The 18,273-nt window shown below is 43.6% G+C and overlaps 1 protein-coding gene across 1 annotated transcript; it reads left to right on the forward strand.

Moving 5' to 3' along the window:
* The first annotated feature begins 14,886 nt into the window (after nt 1-14,886).
* On the forward strand, nt 14,887-17,857 carry LOC132230690 (pre-mRNA-processing factor 6-like). Its single transcript, XM_059688532.1, is given in 4 exon segments — nt 14,887-15,314; nt 15,317-15,695; nt 15,697-17,159; nt 17,162-17,857. Coding segments are annotated over 4 exon segments (2,814 nt in total). The 5' UTR covers nt 14,887-14,914; the 3' UTR covers nt 17,734-17,857.
* The last annotated feature ends 416 nt before the right edge of the window (nt 17,858-18,273 follow it).

Genomic DNA, 18,273 nt, shown 5'->3' on the forward strand with positions numbered 1-18,273 from the left:
AGCAGACAATGTGTACCTTGAAAGCTTCGTCCTGATGGAGGGGTGAGAGTCACGGAAAGGCCGTGTCCCCAATTCAGCGTCAGAGGAAACATCCAGGGTCCTCAGGGAGAGCCTCACAGGCTGGCTGCCTTGTTCATTGGCTTAGAGTTTTACCTTCTTCAGTGCAAATAAGTAAAAAACTCTAAGAAATCAGACACAATATAGGTGAGCGATATACAGGTCACAGAGAGAACAAGGACTCTAACCTGTTCTAACTCCAAAGACTAAAACTTCATCATAATCCCTTGGAATCCACACAGGTGTGCTGGGAAAATCATATTCTTTGTGTCAGTTGTGGCTGCCCAGGGGTCACTCTTAAAACACAGAATACTGGTTCTCAGTGCACCATCTTACCTCACTGCCTGGGCCTGTGGTGCACTGTGGATAGAGTATATACTGCCATTCACACCTGTGCAGGCCAGAAAGGCTCCAGTGCCCTGGCCGTTGAGGAAATGCTAGGACCTGTGATGCACTGTGGATAGAGTATATTCAGTCACTTACACCTGTGCAGGTCCTGTCCCTGGCCATTGAGGAAGGGCTGCCCCCATTGCTTCCCAGTGTTAGGGTAGAAGAAAATGAACTCTTTCTCTCTCCATTCCACACCATGCAGACTTGAGCTCATAAGGTTCGAGTTCTTTAGTCACATGTTTCTTTAATACACACAAACACACACTTTCCCCAAGACCTCATGCCTGTCCTCCAAACCCCAAGTCCCCAGATTCTCAGGTACTGAGACCTTTTCTCCCAATGTTTAGTGTTAACAACTTTCTCTCTCTTTTTTTTCCTTGGGATAAACCATATCTCTCTTGGGGAAAACTCCTCATTATAATAGGTCTTATCCTGCTTTTAAAGGTAGATGCATTTCTCATGTCAGAGGGAATTGTCAGGAGAACTGAAAGGATGGGGTGTGCTCAGGGGCAGTGTATTAAGAATGAATTGGCTGGACCAAAAAAAGGGGGGATGCCCTAAGAATACAACAATATGGTTTTTTTCCCCTGGAAATATTAATTGAGAATTGTAACATGGCTAATCCTTGGAATGATGAAATAGAAGGTTAAACAAAACCCTCAGATATCCCTAGGTAAGCTGCACAGTGCTGAAAAGGGCAGTGAAAAACTCACACCTTCTGCAAGTGAATTTGAACATATTAACCTAAATCTCACTTTCATGCTCCAAGAGAAGCCTGTCCTGTGAAACAATTGGAAATGTTGGGCTCCCAAGAGACAGATTCTGAGGTGAGGATTCATGTGCAAATGACTTTTTGAGAAAAGGGCCCTGGGGGAGCAGGGAGCAGGACAGGGAAGGGAAGAGCCCAGGCAGAAGGCAAACAGAGTCCTTCTCAGACAGCCTCAACCTGAGCCTGCTGGGAGCTCAGCAATAGGAGGTGCATTGCAGGACCAGGGAGCTGGGCTTTCAGACTTCTGGATTGGCTGCTGGATAAGAGTGTGAATTCCTGGCACTTCCTGCTTTCAGACTGTTCAGGCCAGAAAGGCTCCAGTGCCTGAGGCTACAGAAAAGGAAAGCTTTTATCTAGCCTGAGGCTACCCCATAACCAGTGGGCACCCAGAAATGGCACAAAAGAAAGCAGAGGCGATCTGAGCAAAACATTGACATCATCTGCTACAGGGAGCAAAGATTTAAATTAGAGTGACTCCGTTTCCTCATATACAAAATGAAGTTACTTAACTGCCCTGATACCGTATTTGTTAAATGGGGAATGCGATAATACCTGCTTCCTTGGGTTGTTGTAAGGATTAAATAAACAATCCAGGAAGTGCACATGGTAAGCACTAAGGAATATCAGCTACTATAATTATTTATAAGCAAGTATAACAGTAATTTCACCTGGGCCTTGGCTTTGGTTATTTTGCCAAAAGAAATGTAGTAACCATACATGTTCCAAGAATCTTAGAGATCTCTGCCTCCTCTCAGCAGTTTTAGGGAATGCATCCTGAGTTACCTGGAAATTACAGGTTTCTGTAAGCCAAGAGGAGCTCGGACAATACCTATGAGGAATTAAAAAACAAAACAAAACAAAAAAACACACACCCAGCAAACATCTTAAAATGCATGAACCCACTTGTCTGGACAGTACAGGAAGCATTTATTTAGGTAAAATTCAAGCTCAGTCTGTACCACAGTTTTCACCCTGTTCATCTGTCAAACACAATTATGAGGAGAGCTCTTAATGCATTTGATTATGAGCATCTACCCACTATTAGGTTATCCTATAACAAGCTAGGTTAGGAGCCAGGAGGGAGCTGTTTTTATGACATTCTAGTAGCACAAAATGTGATATTTCTCTAGATAATACTTTGGAGAATTAGGAGGAATTAGTCATATTTTCCGAAATGGTGATTTTAACAGTTGTGAAATTATGAAGAAGGCCTGACTCAACAATTCCAAGATTGCAATATGTCATCTAGCTGTCTTGTTACTTAAAATTATGTGACTTAGAAGACAGTGGCTTAAAAAAGAATCCAACCAAGGTTGGAAAGAAATGGGAGTTATGCAGACAAAGCAAGGGAAAGTATAAAACTGCTGAACATTTACAGAGCTAAGTTTAACAATTCTGGGCTCATTTAATACATTTCTTTTTTTAAATAGCACATTGAAAAGGCATGTTTATTCTCTTAGTGTGTTATATGTTAGAAATGCACTCATTAAACAGTGTTGTTATTTTTCTAAAACCTAAAATACTGAATCTGGATTTAATATGTAGCTAAATATTCAAATGAGTCACCCTTTTGGACCCCATCTTGAAAGGTTAAAAAGGATGAATAGACTTTCACTGGACAAAGATGATTGAACCAATTCAAGGCCACCCTGGTGTTACATTTTTCTAGCCTCTTCATTAGGTTACTCCTCATTAACTACCTAAATGAGCTGCAGATAATGATCGGGTCCTGTCCTTTATTGGGCCATTAGTGAGCTGTGACTCTCGAAGTGTTTTCCAGGAGTGGTAAAGGGTTTGAACTTTTTCAAGCACACTTGTTAGGTTTCCCTTGTCCTCAAAAACATGCATTTGCAAGATGGCTGGCCAGGGTTAGGAGGAAGCTAAAGTACTCCAAAAGAGATGGTTTTAATGAACTCGGTCTCATTAACATGGCATGATAATTAGGCAACTAGCCAAACAAATGGAATTCTGGGCAAGTTTGAAAAGGTATAAATAGCTCCATGAAATGTTATATACAAGCTAGAAGTGGTATTATCTCTTCAAGAACTAAAAAAACTCATTGAATAGGATAAGCACTAGCACTTAAAATCAGAAATGGTAAAGAGGGTGGGTGTTATAATTAAGGAGTTAGTCCCACCTACAACTAATTCAATTACACACATCCTCTCAAATATTGAGAAATCCCCGGCTTAAGGCGGACAATTAGGAAAGAAGATAATTCCAATATGTTGACTTCAGAAACTATTCTCTCTTAGTACACTTTCATCAAAACAATTCTCTTAAAATTGATCTATAAATTAAATGCAATCAAAATTTCAGTAGGATTTTATATGACCTTGACAAATTCATTTGAAAGGTTATTTGGAAGAACAAAGGGAAAAAACGGACCAGCCAGGTATTTCAAAGATGAAGTAATAAAGAAAAAAGAAAATGGTATTACTATCAGAAAAGACAAAGACAATGAGATTAATGGAATGGAATAGGAAGCTTAGAAACAAACCCAAGTTAAATGTGGCAATTTGTTCTATTAAAGAAGTAGCATTACAAATGTGTGGGGAGAAGAGTATAATTTTTTAGTAGCTAATGTTAGGAAAACTGGCTTACAGCATGAAGAAATATGTCTACCCAATGACATATAAAAATACAAATCTAGATTGATTAAAAACCTAGATATGAAGATCAAAACTGTAGAGCAAATATACAATTTATTTTTTAAAAATACTGTGACATTAGGATGAATGGATGGAGTTTTTAATACTCTAAATCACAAAATAAAAAGTTGTTAACTAAAAATTAAAGATTTCAATTAAGTGTAGAATACCACGAAGTTAATTTATAGGTAACTGATTGGAAGAAGAGATATGCAACATTTAAAATGAATTGGGGGTTAATATAATCCCTACAAATTAAAAACTATATAGGAGACTCAATTTGTAAATGTCCAATGGATATGAATAGGTGATTATGAAAAGGAGGAAACAAAAACATCTAAAAAGTATATGAAGAAATACTCAACTTCATTCATCCTATATAATAAGAGGTAATATGCAAATTGACCCTAACAGCAAAATGACTAGGAATGACTGGTCACTCTGACACATACTGACCACCAGGGGGCAGACGCTCAATGAAGGAGCTGCCCCCTGGTGGTTATTGCGCTCCCACAGGGGGAGCTCTGCTCAGCCACAAGCCAGGCTGACGGCTGCCAGCACAGTGGTGGTGGCGGGAGCTTCTCCCGTCTCCTCAGCAGCACTAAGGATGTGCAACTGCAGCTTAGGCCTGCTCCCTGCTGGCAAGTGGACAGCCCCCGAGGACTCCCCAGCTGCCAGAGGGATGTCTGACTGCCAGCTTAGGCCTGATCCCCGTGGAGTGGGCCTAAGCCAGCAGGTAGACATCCTCTGAGGGGTCCCAGACTGTGAGAGGGCACAGGCTGGGCTGAGGGACCCCCCCAAGTGCACAAATTTTTGTGCTCCGGGTCTCTAGTTAATAATAATCAGAGATAAATGCTCTAGAACAACTTTATGCCCATTCTGTTGGCAAAATTATGGACATTGGTAAATATCAAAAGTTAGTGATGATGTTGGTATATAGGAAACTCATACACAACTGGTGTGAGAGAATAATGGTTATACAGTGTATTAGATTATTAGAGGCCCAGTGCCTGAAAATTCATGCACTGGAGGGGGGGTCCTCAGCTGGGCCTGCCCCCTCTCACAATCCAGGAGCCCTCAGGGGCAGGAGGCGACCCGGCAATCAGGGGAAGGCAATGCCACATCACACCTCTGCTGCTGCCACTGCTGGCAGTGCAAGCCTCAACCAGCCCTGGTTACCTGCACCTCAGGCAGCCCTGGGCAGTTGGGCAGCCGCCATCCAAGCTTTGCCTGTACCTTGGGCTAGCTCTGGGCGGCTGGGGGCTGAGGGAACTGGGCACTGCCATCTTGTGGCTGTGGACACTGCCATTTTTGAGGGTGTGGCAGTCAATTAGCATATTCCCTCCTTATTGGCTGTGGGCACCGCCATCTTTGCGACAGCATGAGGGTCAATTAGCATATTCCCTCTTTATTAGATAGGATTGTTGAAATATATGCACTACCTCTTCACCACTTCCACAGGAGGTATATATTTCACTTCACCATTAGGCTTGACCATGTGACTCAATTTGGTCTCACAGTGGGTTTCCCTGTGAACTTCCCTGCTTCTGGTCTTTAAGCTGGTCACATAACTTTTTGATCAATAGTATTTTTAGCTGAAACCGGTTTGGCTCAGTGGATAGAGGTCGGCCTGCGGACTGAAAGGTCCCGGGTTCGATTCCGGTCAAAGGGCATGTACCTGGGTTGTGGGCACTTCCCCAGTGGGGGATGTGCAGGAGGCAGCTGATTGATGTTTCTCTCTCATCGATGTTTCTAACTCTCTATCTCTCTCTCTTCCTCTCTGTAAAAAAATCAATAAAATATATTTTAAGAAAAAATAGTATTTTTAAAGAAGGGACTTGAGCAGAGGTTTGAAATGTACTGGCTTGGTTGGGCTTCATCCCTGGTGCTTCTGACATTGCCATGAAAAGAATATGCATTAGCTAAATACACTAGTCCAAGGAGAATGAGAATGGAATGACACGACCCCAGCCGGAAGTTTAGGGTCATCCCAGCTGAACTCCTGACTAATAATAAATTATTGTTGTTTTAAGTCACTGAGTCTTTGGACAGTTTGTTTCATAGCATAATTTTGGTAATAGGTCTTTAAAACCTTGATGTGATATTTAGTCAGCACTTAGTAAATGTAAATAGCATAAATGCTATGTAGTAGAAAGTGCCACATAGCCTCCTCCATAATACCTTGTTGGCAGAGAATATGTCTTATATTAGTCTGGATATTCCAGAAGGAGCCGGTGTGTGTGTGTATGTGTGTGTGTGTGTGTGTGTGTGCGTGTGTGTAATTTTGTTGTATTAAAAGAAATTAGTTTACACAATTATAGAGACTGAGAAGCCCCAAGATCTGCTGTCTACAAGCTGGAGACCCAGCAGAGGCAGCAGTGGAGTTCCAGTCTAAGTCTGAAGGCCTGAGAACCAGAGAGCTGATTGCATAAGTTCCTGCTCTATTGCAGGAGAAGACCAATGTCCCACTCGAAAACAGTCAGGCAGAGAGAACAAATTCTCCGTTACCCAGCCTTTGTTTTAATCAGGCCTCCAACAGATTGGATGAGGCCCCCTCACATTGGGAAAGGCAATCTGCTTTACTTAGTCTACTGACTCATCCAGAAACATCCTCATTGGCACACTAAGAACAATGATTAACTGAATTTCTGGGCAGCCTGTGGCCCAGTCAAGTTGACACATAAAATTTGCCATCACTCTTTCCACTCAAAAATTCCAGACACTTGCTTTCCTAGTCTCTATTGCAACATATATAAATGTTAGTCAATAGGTTCCAAGGGGACATCTACTAAAGGACTTGTGGTAAAAGTATTCTTCTATAATAAAAGAGGTGCACAGGAAGCGATCACCCTCTTTTTCTTCACAGCTGTAAGTGATGCCCAGAGCTGCTACAATCACCTGTGACCACTGGAGAAAACAATATGGACTTATGGAGAACAGAAAGGAGAACAGATTGGAGAGCAGAAGATGGAACGTGCCTGGGCCTCTGATTGCATCACTGAGCTGCCAATGCTGCTTCTAGAACAGCGGTTCTCAACCTGTGGGTCTCGACCCCTTTGGCGGTTGAACGACCCTTTCATAGGGGTCACCTAAGACCATCCTGCATATCAGATATTTACACTACGATTCATAACAGTAGCAACATTACAGTTATGAAGTAGCAACGAAAATAATTTTATGGTTGGATCCCAACATGAGGAACTGTATTTAAAGGGCCATAAGGTTGAGAACCACTGCTCTAGAATTCTTGTCATATGAGACAATTTAAATTCTTAGGATTTGAGCCACTTTTGAGTAGGAATACTAAAAGCATCCTTAATTATCCATGAATTGACCCACTCATCTCAACTACTAGCTATGAATAGGCACATGCAGGAGATGACAGGTGTGCTGATGTCCATCACAATGTTATTTTGAGGGAGCAAGTAATTAGAGGCCTCGTAAGTGCCCGCCACTTGAAAATGAACAAGTGAAATGCCTACAATAATAGTCAGAAGTAGTGAACTACATTTACATAAGAAATTCGAGTAGATCTCAAAAACATAGAGTAAAGAAATAAAAGTAAAAACTGGAATGTAATATGTAACACAAGGATATTTATGTAAAAATGAAAACACATAAAATAAAACTTCAAACTTTCCACATAACTCACATAAATTTAAGGAAACATGTCGAAAACATTACAGTGCATATTTAAGTGGGAGAGGATTTACTTTCAAGCTCATTCATGTGATTTGGTGCCTTGTGGGCTGGTGGACTGAGGGCCTCAGTTTTTCATTGGCTGTTGCTCAGAAGCCTCCCTCAGCTCCTTGCTATCTAAGTCTCTCTGGCAGGCAGCTCACAAGGCAGCAGCCTGACTCCCTCAGAGGGGGGGAAGCGGGGGAGAGGGGGGAAGGAGTGGAAGAAAGTGTGTCCAAGATGGAAGCCACAGTCTCATGTTTGCCATATTTTACTTATTAGACGGAAGTCACTAGGTCCTGCCCACATTTAAGAGGACAATATTACACAAAGGTGTGTGCATCAGGAGGTGAGGATCACTGTGACCGTTTTAGAAGTTCCTTACCACAGCCTTCAGTACCATGACCAGTGATAACAGACCTGAGGTCCAAAATGAAAGTAAAATCTGGTGGCAAAAACAACAAAAAGTCCACTGTGACTTTGACTTTTATATACTTGTAGGTCAAGTGGTGACGAATTGACATTAAATAATGCCCGAGGGAGTGATTGGTTATTTGGTAAAAATGTTGGCTTTAAATATGCAAGTATTGAGAAGCACAGAAAAAAATCACAGCTGGCTATGCTGGTGTGCTCAGTGCTTAGAACATCAGCCTTCACACCGAAGGGGCTCAGGTTCAATTTCTGGTCAAGGGCACACACCTGGGTTGCAGGTTTGAACCCCAGCCTGCTGGGGGCACATGCAAGAGGATTAACAAAAAAAAGAGAGAGAAAGAAAAAAAAATCACAGCTTTATTATATAACATCGATATAAAGAGATAGAAGGGAAAAGGTGCATATTAATATGACTTCTATTGTAAGCAGCAGTTCCAATACAACTTTAAAATAAAAATACTATTTTATGTGTTAAAACCCTTTGATGTAATTTTATAATCAGAGAAAAATTTTAACATCCCCTCATTTAACAGGTGGTGAGTCGGAGGCCCAGGTGGCGGGTGACTTACCCCAGGCCGTGGCAGACGCTGCTGCCTTTGGTGAAGCAATCCTTTCTCAGGCAGCCTCTCCTGCCCGCGTAGATGTGCGATCGTTACTGGCTCTCAAATAATGTCTGGTCAGACTCTAAATGGCCTATTCTTGGCACAACCTTGCTTCCTTTCCCAGGAAATTTGCACCAATGGTTAACTGCATTAAAATGTTCTGTATTTACCTTCTGTCTCTGATAACAAGCAAACTTTCAACCACAATCTCCATGTTCTTTCTCAAACCTGAGCAAAGCTTCTTTTATTTTGTTTCAACACTATTTTCCTGAAGCTCTCTCATTCTTTTCATGCTCCTCAGCACAGTGTAAGTCCATGAAAAATTAACACCCTGTTCAGCAGGGAAGCTACTCCTTTTAAAAGAATGTCCTGGCAAACCCAACACCAGGCTGATCTGCCTTAGGAAGGTGCAGCATGTTCCTGAAGCTTCTCTCTAGAGAGTGTGGATCTCAAGCACTGTGCAATTACATTAGATTTCCTTTGCTTCCTTTGCAGTCCCTTATTTATTTCTTGTATGTGATAGCACATTTTGGATCTTTGAACTTGTGAATTACTGTAAATATAAAGGAGCCATTTTATTTTTTTGGACTCCATGGCCAAGGAAGGAAAGCTGGTATCTCAAAGTTCATATTCTATAAATAAAATGGCATTTGCAGTTGCTGAATAAATCAATTGAGTTTTATGGGTAAGACATGTCTCTATACCAAAGAGCTGAAAATATCAGTGCCAATTACAAAAATATGTAATGGAACAAGTGGATCCACCCAAGAGCTCATCAATATAATGAAGGTTCTCATCAAAGAACATGGCTAGTGTAGCATTTAATAAAAATTAAAATTGTGTCTCTTCTTTAAGCTAAAATAATAAATCTTCAGTTATAAGCAACCATTTGGATTAATATTTTAATTATGTCATATAATGAAATAACTCCTTTGTTATATTCTTATAATATGTAAGAATAACCAAGCCTAACTTCACTTACTTCATTTGATACTATGGCTAAATAAGTTAACAATTATCCATTACTATGCCCATTCCTCTTCTCTCCTCCATCTTTTTGACTTAGCTCACTCCATATTCATGCCTAGGAGACATCACCTCACAAAATCACAAAACTACCAGTTAGCTCAACAGCTTTTAAGATAGAAGAGGGCATGGCCATAGGAGATTGACACTGGTTGACTGCCAATGGAGAGCCTTATCCAAGTGAATTAACTTTCCACTGACCATGCCTCTTCCATCCCTCTATACCAGAGCCCACTGGAATCAGCAGGCTATCTGACTCTTCCAGGTGTGCTCTCTGTGCTTCAACAGTCTAGAGAGTTCTTACTAGAAAATCTTAGTCCTCAGAATCAAGCTAGATACTTAGTTTACTAAATAGCTTTCACTCTGATCACAATCCCTACCTTCCCACCTGTGCTTCTAGGTCTGATATACTGTATAACTCATCACTTAGTTCCAATAACATTCAAATTTGAGCCAATTCTTGGTTCTAACATACTAGCTCATTCCCTAAAGCCTCCTCAAAGGTCATAATAGCCCCAGACCTTTGAATGAATGAAATAATTATATCAAATTTGTTAGTAATCTTCACACATATACATGCAATATTACCTTTTCTCAAAATATTTCATCTGTCCACCACCTTCTTCCTTAAGTATTGCAGGTAATGAAATGCATGAGCATAGGACATTAATTTCCACAGGATGTATGTATTTTATAAGTCTTTACACCGATAGTGGTAATAACCATGGATCTTTGGTGATCCAGAGGAATAATCAGAAAAACTCTAAATGGTCTCTGTTCCTCTTTCTAACCACTTCCATTTCTCTTATATGTGCCTCAGCCACTTTATATAGAAAGAATCCATTAACCACCAGCTCTATGTAAGTGCAATGTGGCTCTAAAATAGGTAATATAATCCAGGGATACACTAATGGAGGTATAGAATCCAGCCCAAAAGATAATAGTTACACCAGGTGGTCTTAGGGCAACATGTAACAAGTAAGAGGGGAAAAGCCATTTGAAACACAATTTTAAAAAATAGTTATTTAGTCAAAAACTATTCTGGTCTAAATCACTACAAGATTCAATAGGAGCTCAAAGGGAACGGCACACTAATGCATTCTCAAAAGAAAAACACAATATAATTGAACCATCTTATTCCTTGGCACACAGAACAGCTGGTCTGACCACACATGGAGTGTTATGTTTGTTCTGGCACCATATTTCAAGAGGTACAATGACAAACCAGACTACATTCAGAATAGAGCAACCTATTCTGGAAACTATTTCATATGATAAATGGTTGAAAGAACTGGTGATCTATACCCACCAGTAAGGAAAATAAGATAGCTGCCTAAATAATAGGAGTGGCTGGCAGGTGAGACTAGAATTATAGAAGAATGATTTAGAACATTAATCAAGTGAAGAGCCCTAATCAAATAAATGCAAATTAAAACAACAGTGAAATGCTATTTCCACATTCCCGCACCTCAGCAAATTGGGTTATACACACACATACATTTATTTTTCAATGGAAATGCCTAGTGTTTCCGTGGGTAGGAAAGTCTCTTCTGGTGGTCAATTTGTAAGTAAGAATCAAAAGGCTTAAAATTGTACATACCTTCCCACCAAATGTTTTCACATCTAAGAATTTATCTTAAGGAAACAACCAGAAGTGTTTTTGAAGACTTTTGTAAATGAATGTTTATCAAAACATAAATTATGCTTACAAAAATAAAAAAGGGTCAAAATCTAAATACCCAATAAAAATATTTGGATTTTCTACACTAATCTTTGCATAGTGTTTACAACATGCCAGTTACTTCTACGCATTCTCCTCGTAACTTCAACAATCCCCTCCACAGCCCTATGGCAGGGATATTATTCTCCCCACTTCATAGATGAGACAATTGAAGTGCAAAGATGTTACATTGTTCAAGATTTCACAAACAATATGCGGTAGAGCTGAAATTCCAAAATAGTTATACTGGCCCCACACTCTACACTCATAACCACCACAGTGAGTTGGTTAAAGAGTCATGGCATGTCAAAATATGGAATATCATTTTTTTAATGGATGAAAAGGAAATATGATGAGCTCACTGGTATTAGCAAAATCTACCTTAACCCCTTTTTAAGAAAACTAAGGCTACGTTTGCCCTTCTCCAGTCTCCAGGACCCTCTCCTGTTCCCCAGTGTTTCCGATCCCTCACCCCAAAGCCCACCCTGCTCCATGAGAGGAGATTTCTCCAGGCCAGAGGTTACTCCCACAAGAGTTAGCTGAGAGCTCCCTTGCAGACTCTGGACGACTTTTACTCTCCTCTTTCAACTGCTGTTATTGCACAGGATCAGCAAATAGAACTTACTAGGAAACACTTTTGTCTTTACATTCTTCACAAAAATGTTTTCAGGCAAATTCAAAATTTAGAAGTTATTCATGGGTTATTTTTTATTTTCATTTTAGAGTAATTAGAGGGAAAACTAGATGATGGATGTAATTACTAAGATAAAATTTTAAAACAATGTGGGGGGGGGGGACTGGCAGGCACAACGGGTATTCTTAAAAATATGCCAGCTGAACCCAGGCCTCAGGCAGAGCCACACCCTGCGGGTAGTCCTAGCCCAAAGGCAAGGACGCCACTCAGTCTGACCTTTCCAGCCCAGGTGCTAGTGGGGTGGGTCCCCTTATCTCACCAGGAACTCAAGGCCCACCCAGATGTGATGTAACTTCCTGGTATTTGGGTATAAATTAAACACGTGTTTCTGGTGCTGGGCCCCCTGTCTGTCCCTTCATCAGAGGGCAGAAGCCCACCAGGTCCCAGCTCCTTTTATTTCTGTGTCTTGTCTCTTTATTTCATCTCTCAATCCCAAGTGCCTTTACTCAAAGAACCAGTTCATCTCTCTTTCTGTGCTGGACTCGGAGAAGAGAGACCCCCTGCCATAAAACAACTTAGGTAAATCTCAAGCAACTTTCTAAAGAAGTCAAAGTTTTTGCATCTCTCCCTCATCAAATAGAAGAGTTCCATGTGATTGCTGTGGAGACGAACAAGACACACCTTTTGGATAATGAAAACCACAATTATTAATTGTTGTTCCTTCTGTATTGGAAAATATCTTGTTTTAACTTTTGACTCACTTGTAAATACAAGCACATGTTTCTAACATGCTATTTTTCTCCACAGATTCCCATGAAAAGCTAGAATCTAAGGGGTGGAGAATGTCTGGCTCACAGGCTATATAAGGCCCTGGAAAACACTTGATCTGGCCCTGCCAAGGCATTAGGGTGAGTTAGTTAAATGTTTGACCAAATATAGCAGCCTAATTTTTAAGTTGATAACTCTGTATAGCCCGTGGACGGTTATAAATACCCAAGTGGCCCTTGGCAGAAAAGAGGTTCCCCACCCCTGAGTTAGATAAAAACATAAATTAGCAAATGAAAGGTGTTATATCTTTATTAGTATCAGAGAGATTAAAAAAAGACATAGGTGGAATTGTTTCAAATAGTGCAAAGAAGTTTGTCATAATAAAATGAGTATTATATCAAGAACTGTTTTGTTTACTTAGTATTCCTCCAAAATCTACAAGTTTGATGAATAGCCTGTGAGAGCTGGTGAGAGCTGGCATCACCCTGGTCTTCTCATTCCTCTGGCTTGAACAGTATCAAGATTTCTGAGCCAAAACCGGTTTGGCTCAGTGGATAGAGCGTTGGCCTGCGGACTGAAAGGTCCCAGGTTCGATTCTGGTCAAGGGCATGTACCTGGGTTGTGGGCACATCCCCCATAGGAGATGTGCAGGAGGCAGCTGATTGATGGTTCTCTCTCATCGATGTTTCTAGCTCTCTATCTCTCTCCCTTCCTCTCTTTAAAAAATCAATAAAATATATTTTAAAAAAAAGATTAAAAAAAAAAAAAGATTTGTAGGCAGCTTAATGTCCTGCCAAAAATTTATGTGACTTCCCAAGGGAGACTTGCATTGGTTACTCCTGGCTGTAAGCCCTCATTTTGACTGAATTCATTATAAATATAAATCATATAATAGTTAATAGTCCCTGTGTCTCTGTTCTATACCAAATCAACCCAGACATGGACATGGTGTTTTCCTTCATTTTCACAATGACAAACAAAGCTCACCAAAAAAGCAAATAAGCAAAACCAATTCTCACACCAATACTTGACATGGCAGACTTTACTGGAAGTTGGGGGAAATCAAAGGAATTTATATCACAGCAATGCAAACAACCGAAAATGACCAGATGCCACGACTAGGGCCAAGGCAGGGGAGGACCCTTGAACCAAGGTAGGTGCCCTTGAACGGAATGGAGTCTGACCAACCCTTAGGTCTGTAGGCTGATGCTCTACCCACTGAGCCAAACTGGATAGGGCTCAACAATAAAGATTAAAAAAAAAAATAAAGTGAGTACGGCCCTAGCCGGTTTGACTCAGTGGATTGAGCGTCAGCCTGCAGGCTGAAGGGTCTCAGGTTCAATCCTGGTCAAGGGCATGTACCTTGGTTGCGGGCACACCAGAAGAGGCAGCTGATAAGATGTTTCTCTCTCATCGATGTTTCTAACTCTCTATCCCTCTCCCTTCCTCTCTGTAACAAATCAATAAAAGATATTTTTTTTTAACAGCAATCAAACTATTAATCCCCAGGGGGAAAGTAGGGGAGGGTGGGGTTAAGGGGAAGAGATCAACCAAAGGACTTGTATGCATGCATATAAGCCAAACCAATGGACATGGACAACAGGGGGATGAGAGCATGAGTGGGGGGTGATGGGGGGAGGATGGGGGTTAATGGGGGGGAATGAGGACACATTTGTAATTCCTTAACTAATAAAGAATTTAAAGAAGAAAAAAAAGAATGAAGCAAGAGACTGTTGCATTAGTCATGAAAAAAAAAAAAAAAGAAAGAAAAGATGTGGCCTAAGTCAGGATAGTTGTTTAAAAAAAAAGGGGGGGGGGGAGTACTTAAGTAGGTAAATAACTGGTGTTGAGAGGATCAAGAGAGAATAGCCAGGGGGCGAATTAGATCATGCATATTGACAGCATTAATCCTGTTTGGCCTCAGGAAAGCACTGAAAATCCCCTTACCCTGGTTCACCCCTCCCCTGTGGGGGACGAGCCAATAGACCTTGGTGGGCGTGGTTAATAAGTGGAGCCTTCTAATGGAGTGTATATACCAGGGTCAGGTCGTGGCTCCTGCAGTCCTGTGCCAGACTGTCTAGTAGAGAGAGCCTTGTGGGAGGTTCTTCTTTCGCTTTCGGAGCTACTAACCGGACAAGAGCCGTCTGCACCTGCCTTCTCTTCCCAGCCCTCCTCGGTGGCGGCACCATGAACAACAAGAAGAAGCCATTTCTGGGCATGCCCGCGCCGCTCGGCTACGTGCCGGGGCTGGGCCGAGGCGCCACTGGCTTCACCACCCGGTCAGACATCGGGCCTGCCCGGGATGCCAACGATCCTGTGGATGACCGCCACGCGCCGCCGGGCAAGAGGACCGTCGGGGACCAGATGAAGAAGAGCCAGGCTGTGCATGACGATGATGAGGGTCTGAATGACACCAACTACGACGAGTTTAATGGCTATGCAGGGAGCCTCTTCTCAAATGGGCCCTACGAAAAGGATGAGGAGGAAGCGGATGCTATTTATGCAGCTCTGGATAAAAGGATGGACGAAAGAAGAAAAGAAAGAAGGGGGCAAAGGGAGAAAGAAGAAATTGAGAAGTACCGTATGGATGCCCCCAAGTCCAACAACAGTTCTCAGATCTCAAAAGGAAGTTGGCAGAAGTCACAGAGGAAGAGTGGCTGAGCATCCCTGAGGTTGGCGACACCAGGAACAAACGCCAGCGGAACCCACGCTACGAGAAACTGACCCCTGTTCCCGACAGCTTCTTCGCCAAACATTTGCAGACTGGAGAGAACCATACCTCTGTGGACCCCCGGCAAACTCAACTTGGAGGTCTTAACACACCCTATCCTGGTGGGCTGAACACTCCATACCCAGGTGGAATGACACCTGGATTGATGACACCTGGCACAGGTGAGCTAGACATGAGGAAGATTGGCCAAGCAAGGAACACGCTGATGGACATGAGGCTGAGCCAAGTGTCTGACTCTGAGTGGGCAGAATGCAGTCGACCCCAAAGGCTATCTGACAGATTTAAATTCCATGATCCCTACCCATGGAGGGGACATCAATGACATCAAAAAGGCACGACTGCTCCTCAAGTCTGTTCGGGAGACAAACCCACACCACCCACCAGCCTGGATTGCATGTGCCCGCCTGGAAGAAGTCACTGGGAAGCTGCAAGTCGCTCGAAACCTTATCATGAAGGGGACGGAGATGTTCCCCAAGAGTGAAGATGTCTGGTTAGAAGCAGCCAGGTTGCAACCTGGGGTTACTGCCCAGGCCGTGGTGGCCCAAGCTGTCCGTCACCTCCCACAGTCTGTTAGGATTTACGTCAGAGCAGCAGAGCTGGAAACAGACATTCGTGCCAAAAAGCGGGTTCTTCGGAAAGCCCTGGAGCATGTACCCAATTCTGTTCACTTATGGACAGCAGCGGTTGAGCTGGAAGAGCCTGAAGATGCTAGAATCATGCTAAGCCGAGCCATGGAGTGCTGCCCCACTAGTGTGGAGCTGTGGCTTGCTCTGGCAAGGTTGGAGACCCATGAAAATGCCCGCAAGGTCTTGAACAAGGCCCGTGAGAACATCCCCACAGATCAGCACATCTGGGTCACGGCTGCCAAGCTGGAGGAAGCCAATGGGAACACGCAGATGGTGAAGAAGATCATTGACCGGGCCATCACCGCCCTGTGGGCCAACGGTGTGGAGATCAACCGTGAGCAGTGGATCCAGGATGCTGAGGAGTGTGACAAGGCAGGCAGTGTGGCCACCTGCCAGGCGGTCATGCGAGCTGTGATTGGCATTGGGATCGAGGAGGAGGACTGGAAGCACACCTGGATGGAAGACGCCGACAGTTGTGTGGCCCACAATGCCCTGGAGTGCGCATGAGCCATCTATGCCTACGCGCTGCAGGAGTTCCCCAGCAAGAAGAGTGTGTGGCTGCGAGCCGCCTACTTTGAGAAGAACCATGGCACCAGGGTGTCCCTGGAAGCGCTTCTGCAGAGGGCCGTGGCCCATTGCCCCAAAGCGGAGGTGCTGTGGCTCATGCGTGCCAAGTCCAAGTGGCTGGCAGGCGATGTGCCTGCGGCAAGAAGCATCCTGGCTCTGGCCTTCCAGGCCAACCCCAACAGTGAGGAGATCTGGCTGGCGGCTGTGAAGTTGGAATCGGAGAACGAGTATGAACGGGCCCAGCGGCTGCTGGCCAAGGCTCGGAGCAGTGCAGGCACTGCCCGGGTGTTCATGAAGTCTGTGAAGCTGGAATGGGTGCTGGGGAACATTGAGGCCACCCAGGAGCTGTTCGAGGAGGCCCTGAAGCACCACGAGGACTTCCCCAAAATGTGGATGATGAAGGGGCAGATCAAGGAGCAGGAGGAGCAGACAGACAAGGCTCGAGAGGCCTACAGCCAGGGGCTGAAGAAATGTCCCCACTCCACACCCCTGTGGCTTTTGCTTTCTCGCTGGAGGAGAAGATCGGGCAGCTGACCCGAGCTCGGGCCACTTTGGAAAAGTCTCACCTGAAGAACCTGAAGAACCCCGGGCTGTGGTTGGAATCCGTGAGGCTGGAGTACCGTGCGGGGCTAAAGAACATCACCAACATGCTCATGGCCAAGGCGCTGCAGGAGTGCCCCAGCTCCGGTGTCCTGTGCTCTGAAGCCATCTTCCTGGAGGCCAGGCCCCAGAGGAAGACCAAGAGTGGCGATGCCCTGAAGAAATGCGAGCACGACCCCCATGTGCTCCTGGCGGTGGCCAAGCTGTTCTGGAGTGAGCGGAAAATCACCAAGGCCAGGGAGTGGTTCCACCGCACCGTGAAGATAGACTCCGACCTGGGGGACGCCTGGGCCCTCTTCTACCAGTTTGAGCTGCAGCACGGCACAGAGGAGCAGCGGGAGGAGGTGAGGAGGCCCTGCGAGAACGCCGAGCCACGGCACGGGGAGCTGTGGTGCACCGTGTCCAAGGACATCGCCAACTGGCAGAGGAAGATCGGGGAGATTCTCGTGCTGGTGGCAGCCCGCATCAAGAACACCTTTTGACTGGGTGGTCCCCCTGGGCTGGGGTCTTGGGGCAGGTGGGCGAGTGTGCCTGCCTGCCATGTGAGGAGGGGGGGAGGGGCCCGAGCAGTTTCTGCTCTGGAATTAAAGTTTTTCTAGGTAGTGTGAAAAATAAATAAATAAATAAATAAATAAATAAATAAATAAATAAATAAATAAATAAATAGAAAATGACCAGAGCATTATCCTGTTCCCAAACCACTTTTGGTGGCCTGGTCATGGATCCTTCACTGATTACACCAACATATACAAAGCTTCTGCCCCTTAGCATCTTGCCAACTTCCTTCTCTGTCCTCTCCTCTCTATCCCCTTCTCATAGCAACATCAGTATTATACTCAGAAGAATGATTTAATTCTAGCACAGGACTTTCAGCTCTTTCATTTTACTTTCTGCTATTAACCCATATAATTTATTAAGTTTTAAACAAAAGCATTTCCTTCTACAGGAATGCTAATGTTGCTATTAACGAGTGGTTTTTTTAATGCCACTTCAGTTTTAGTAATACAATCTTAGAAGGTATT

This window comes from Myotis daubentonii, chromosome 3, assembly GCF_963259705.1.
Source record: "Myotis daubentonii chromosome 3, mMyoDau2.1, whole genome shotgun sequence".
Taxonomy (NCBI): domain Eukaryota; kingdom Metazoa; phylum Chordata; class Mammalia; order Chiroptera; family Vespertilionidae; genus Myotis; species Myotis daubentonii.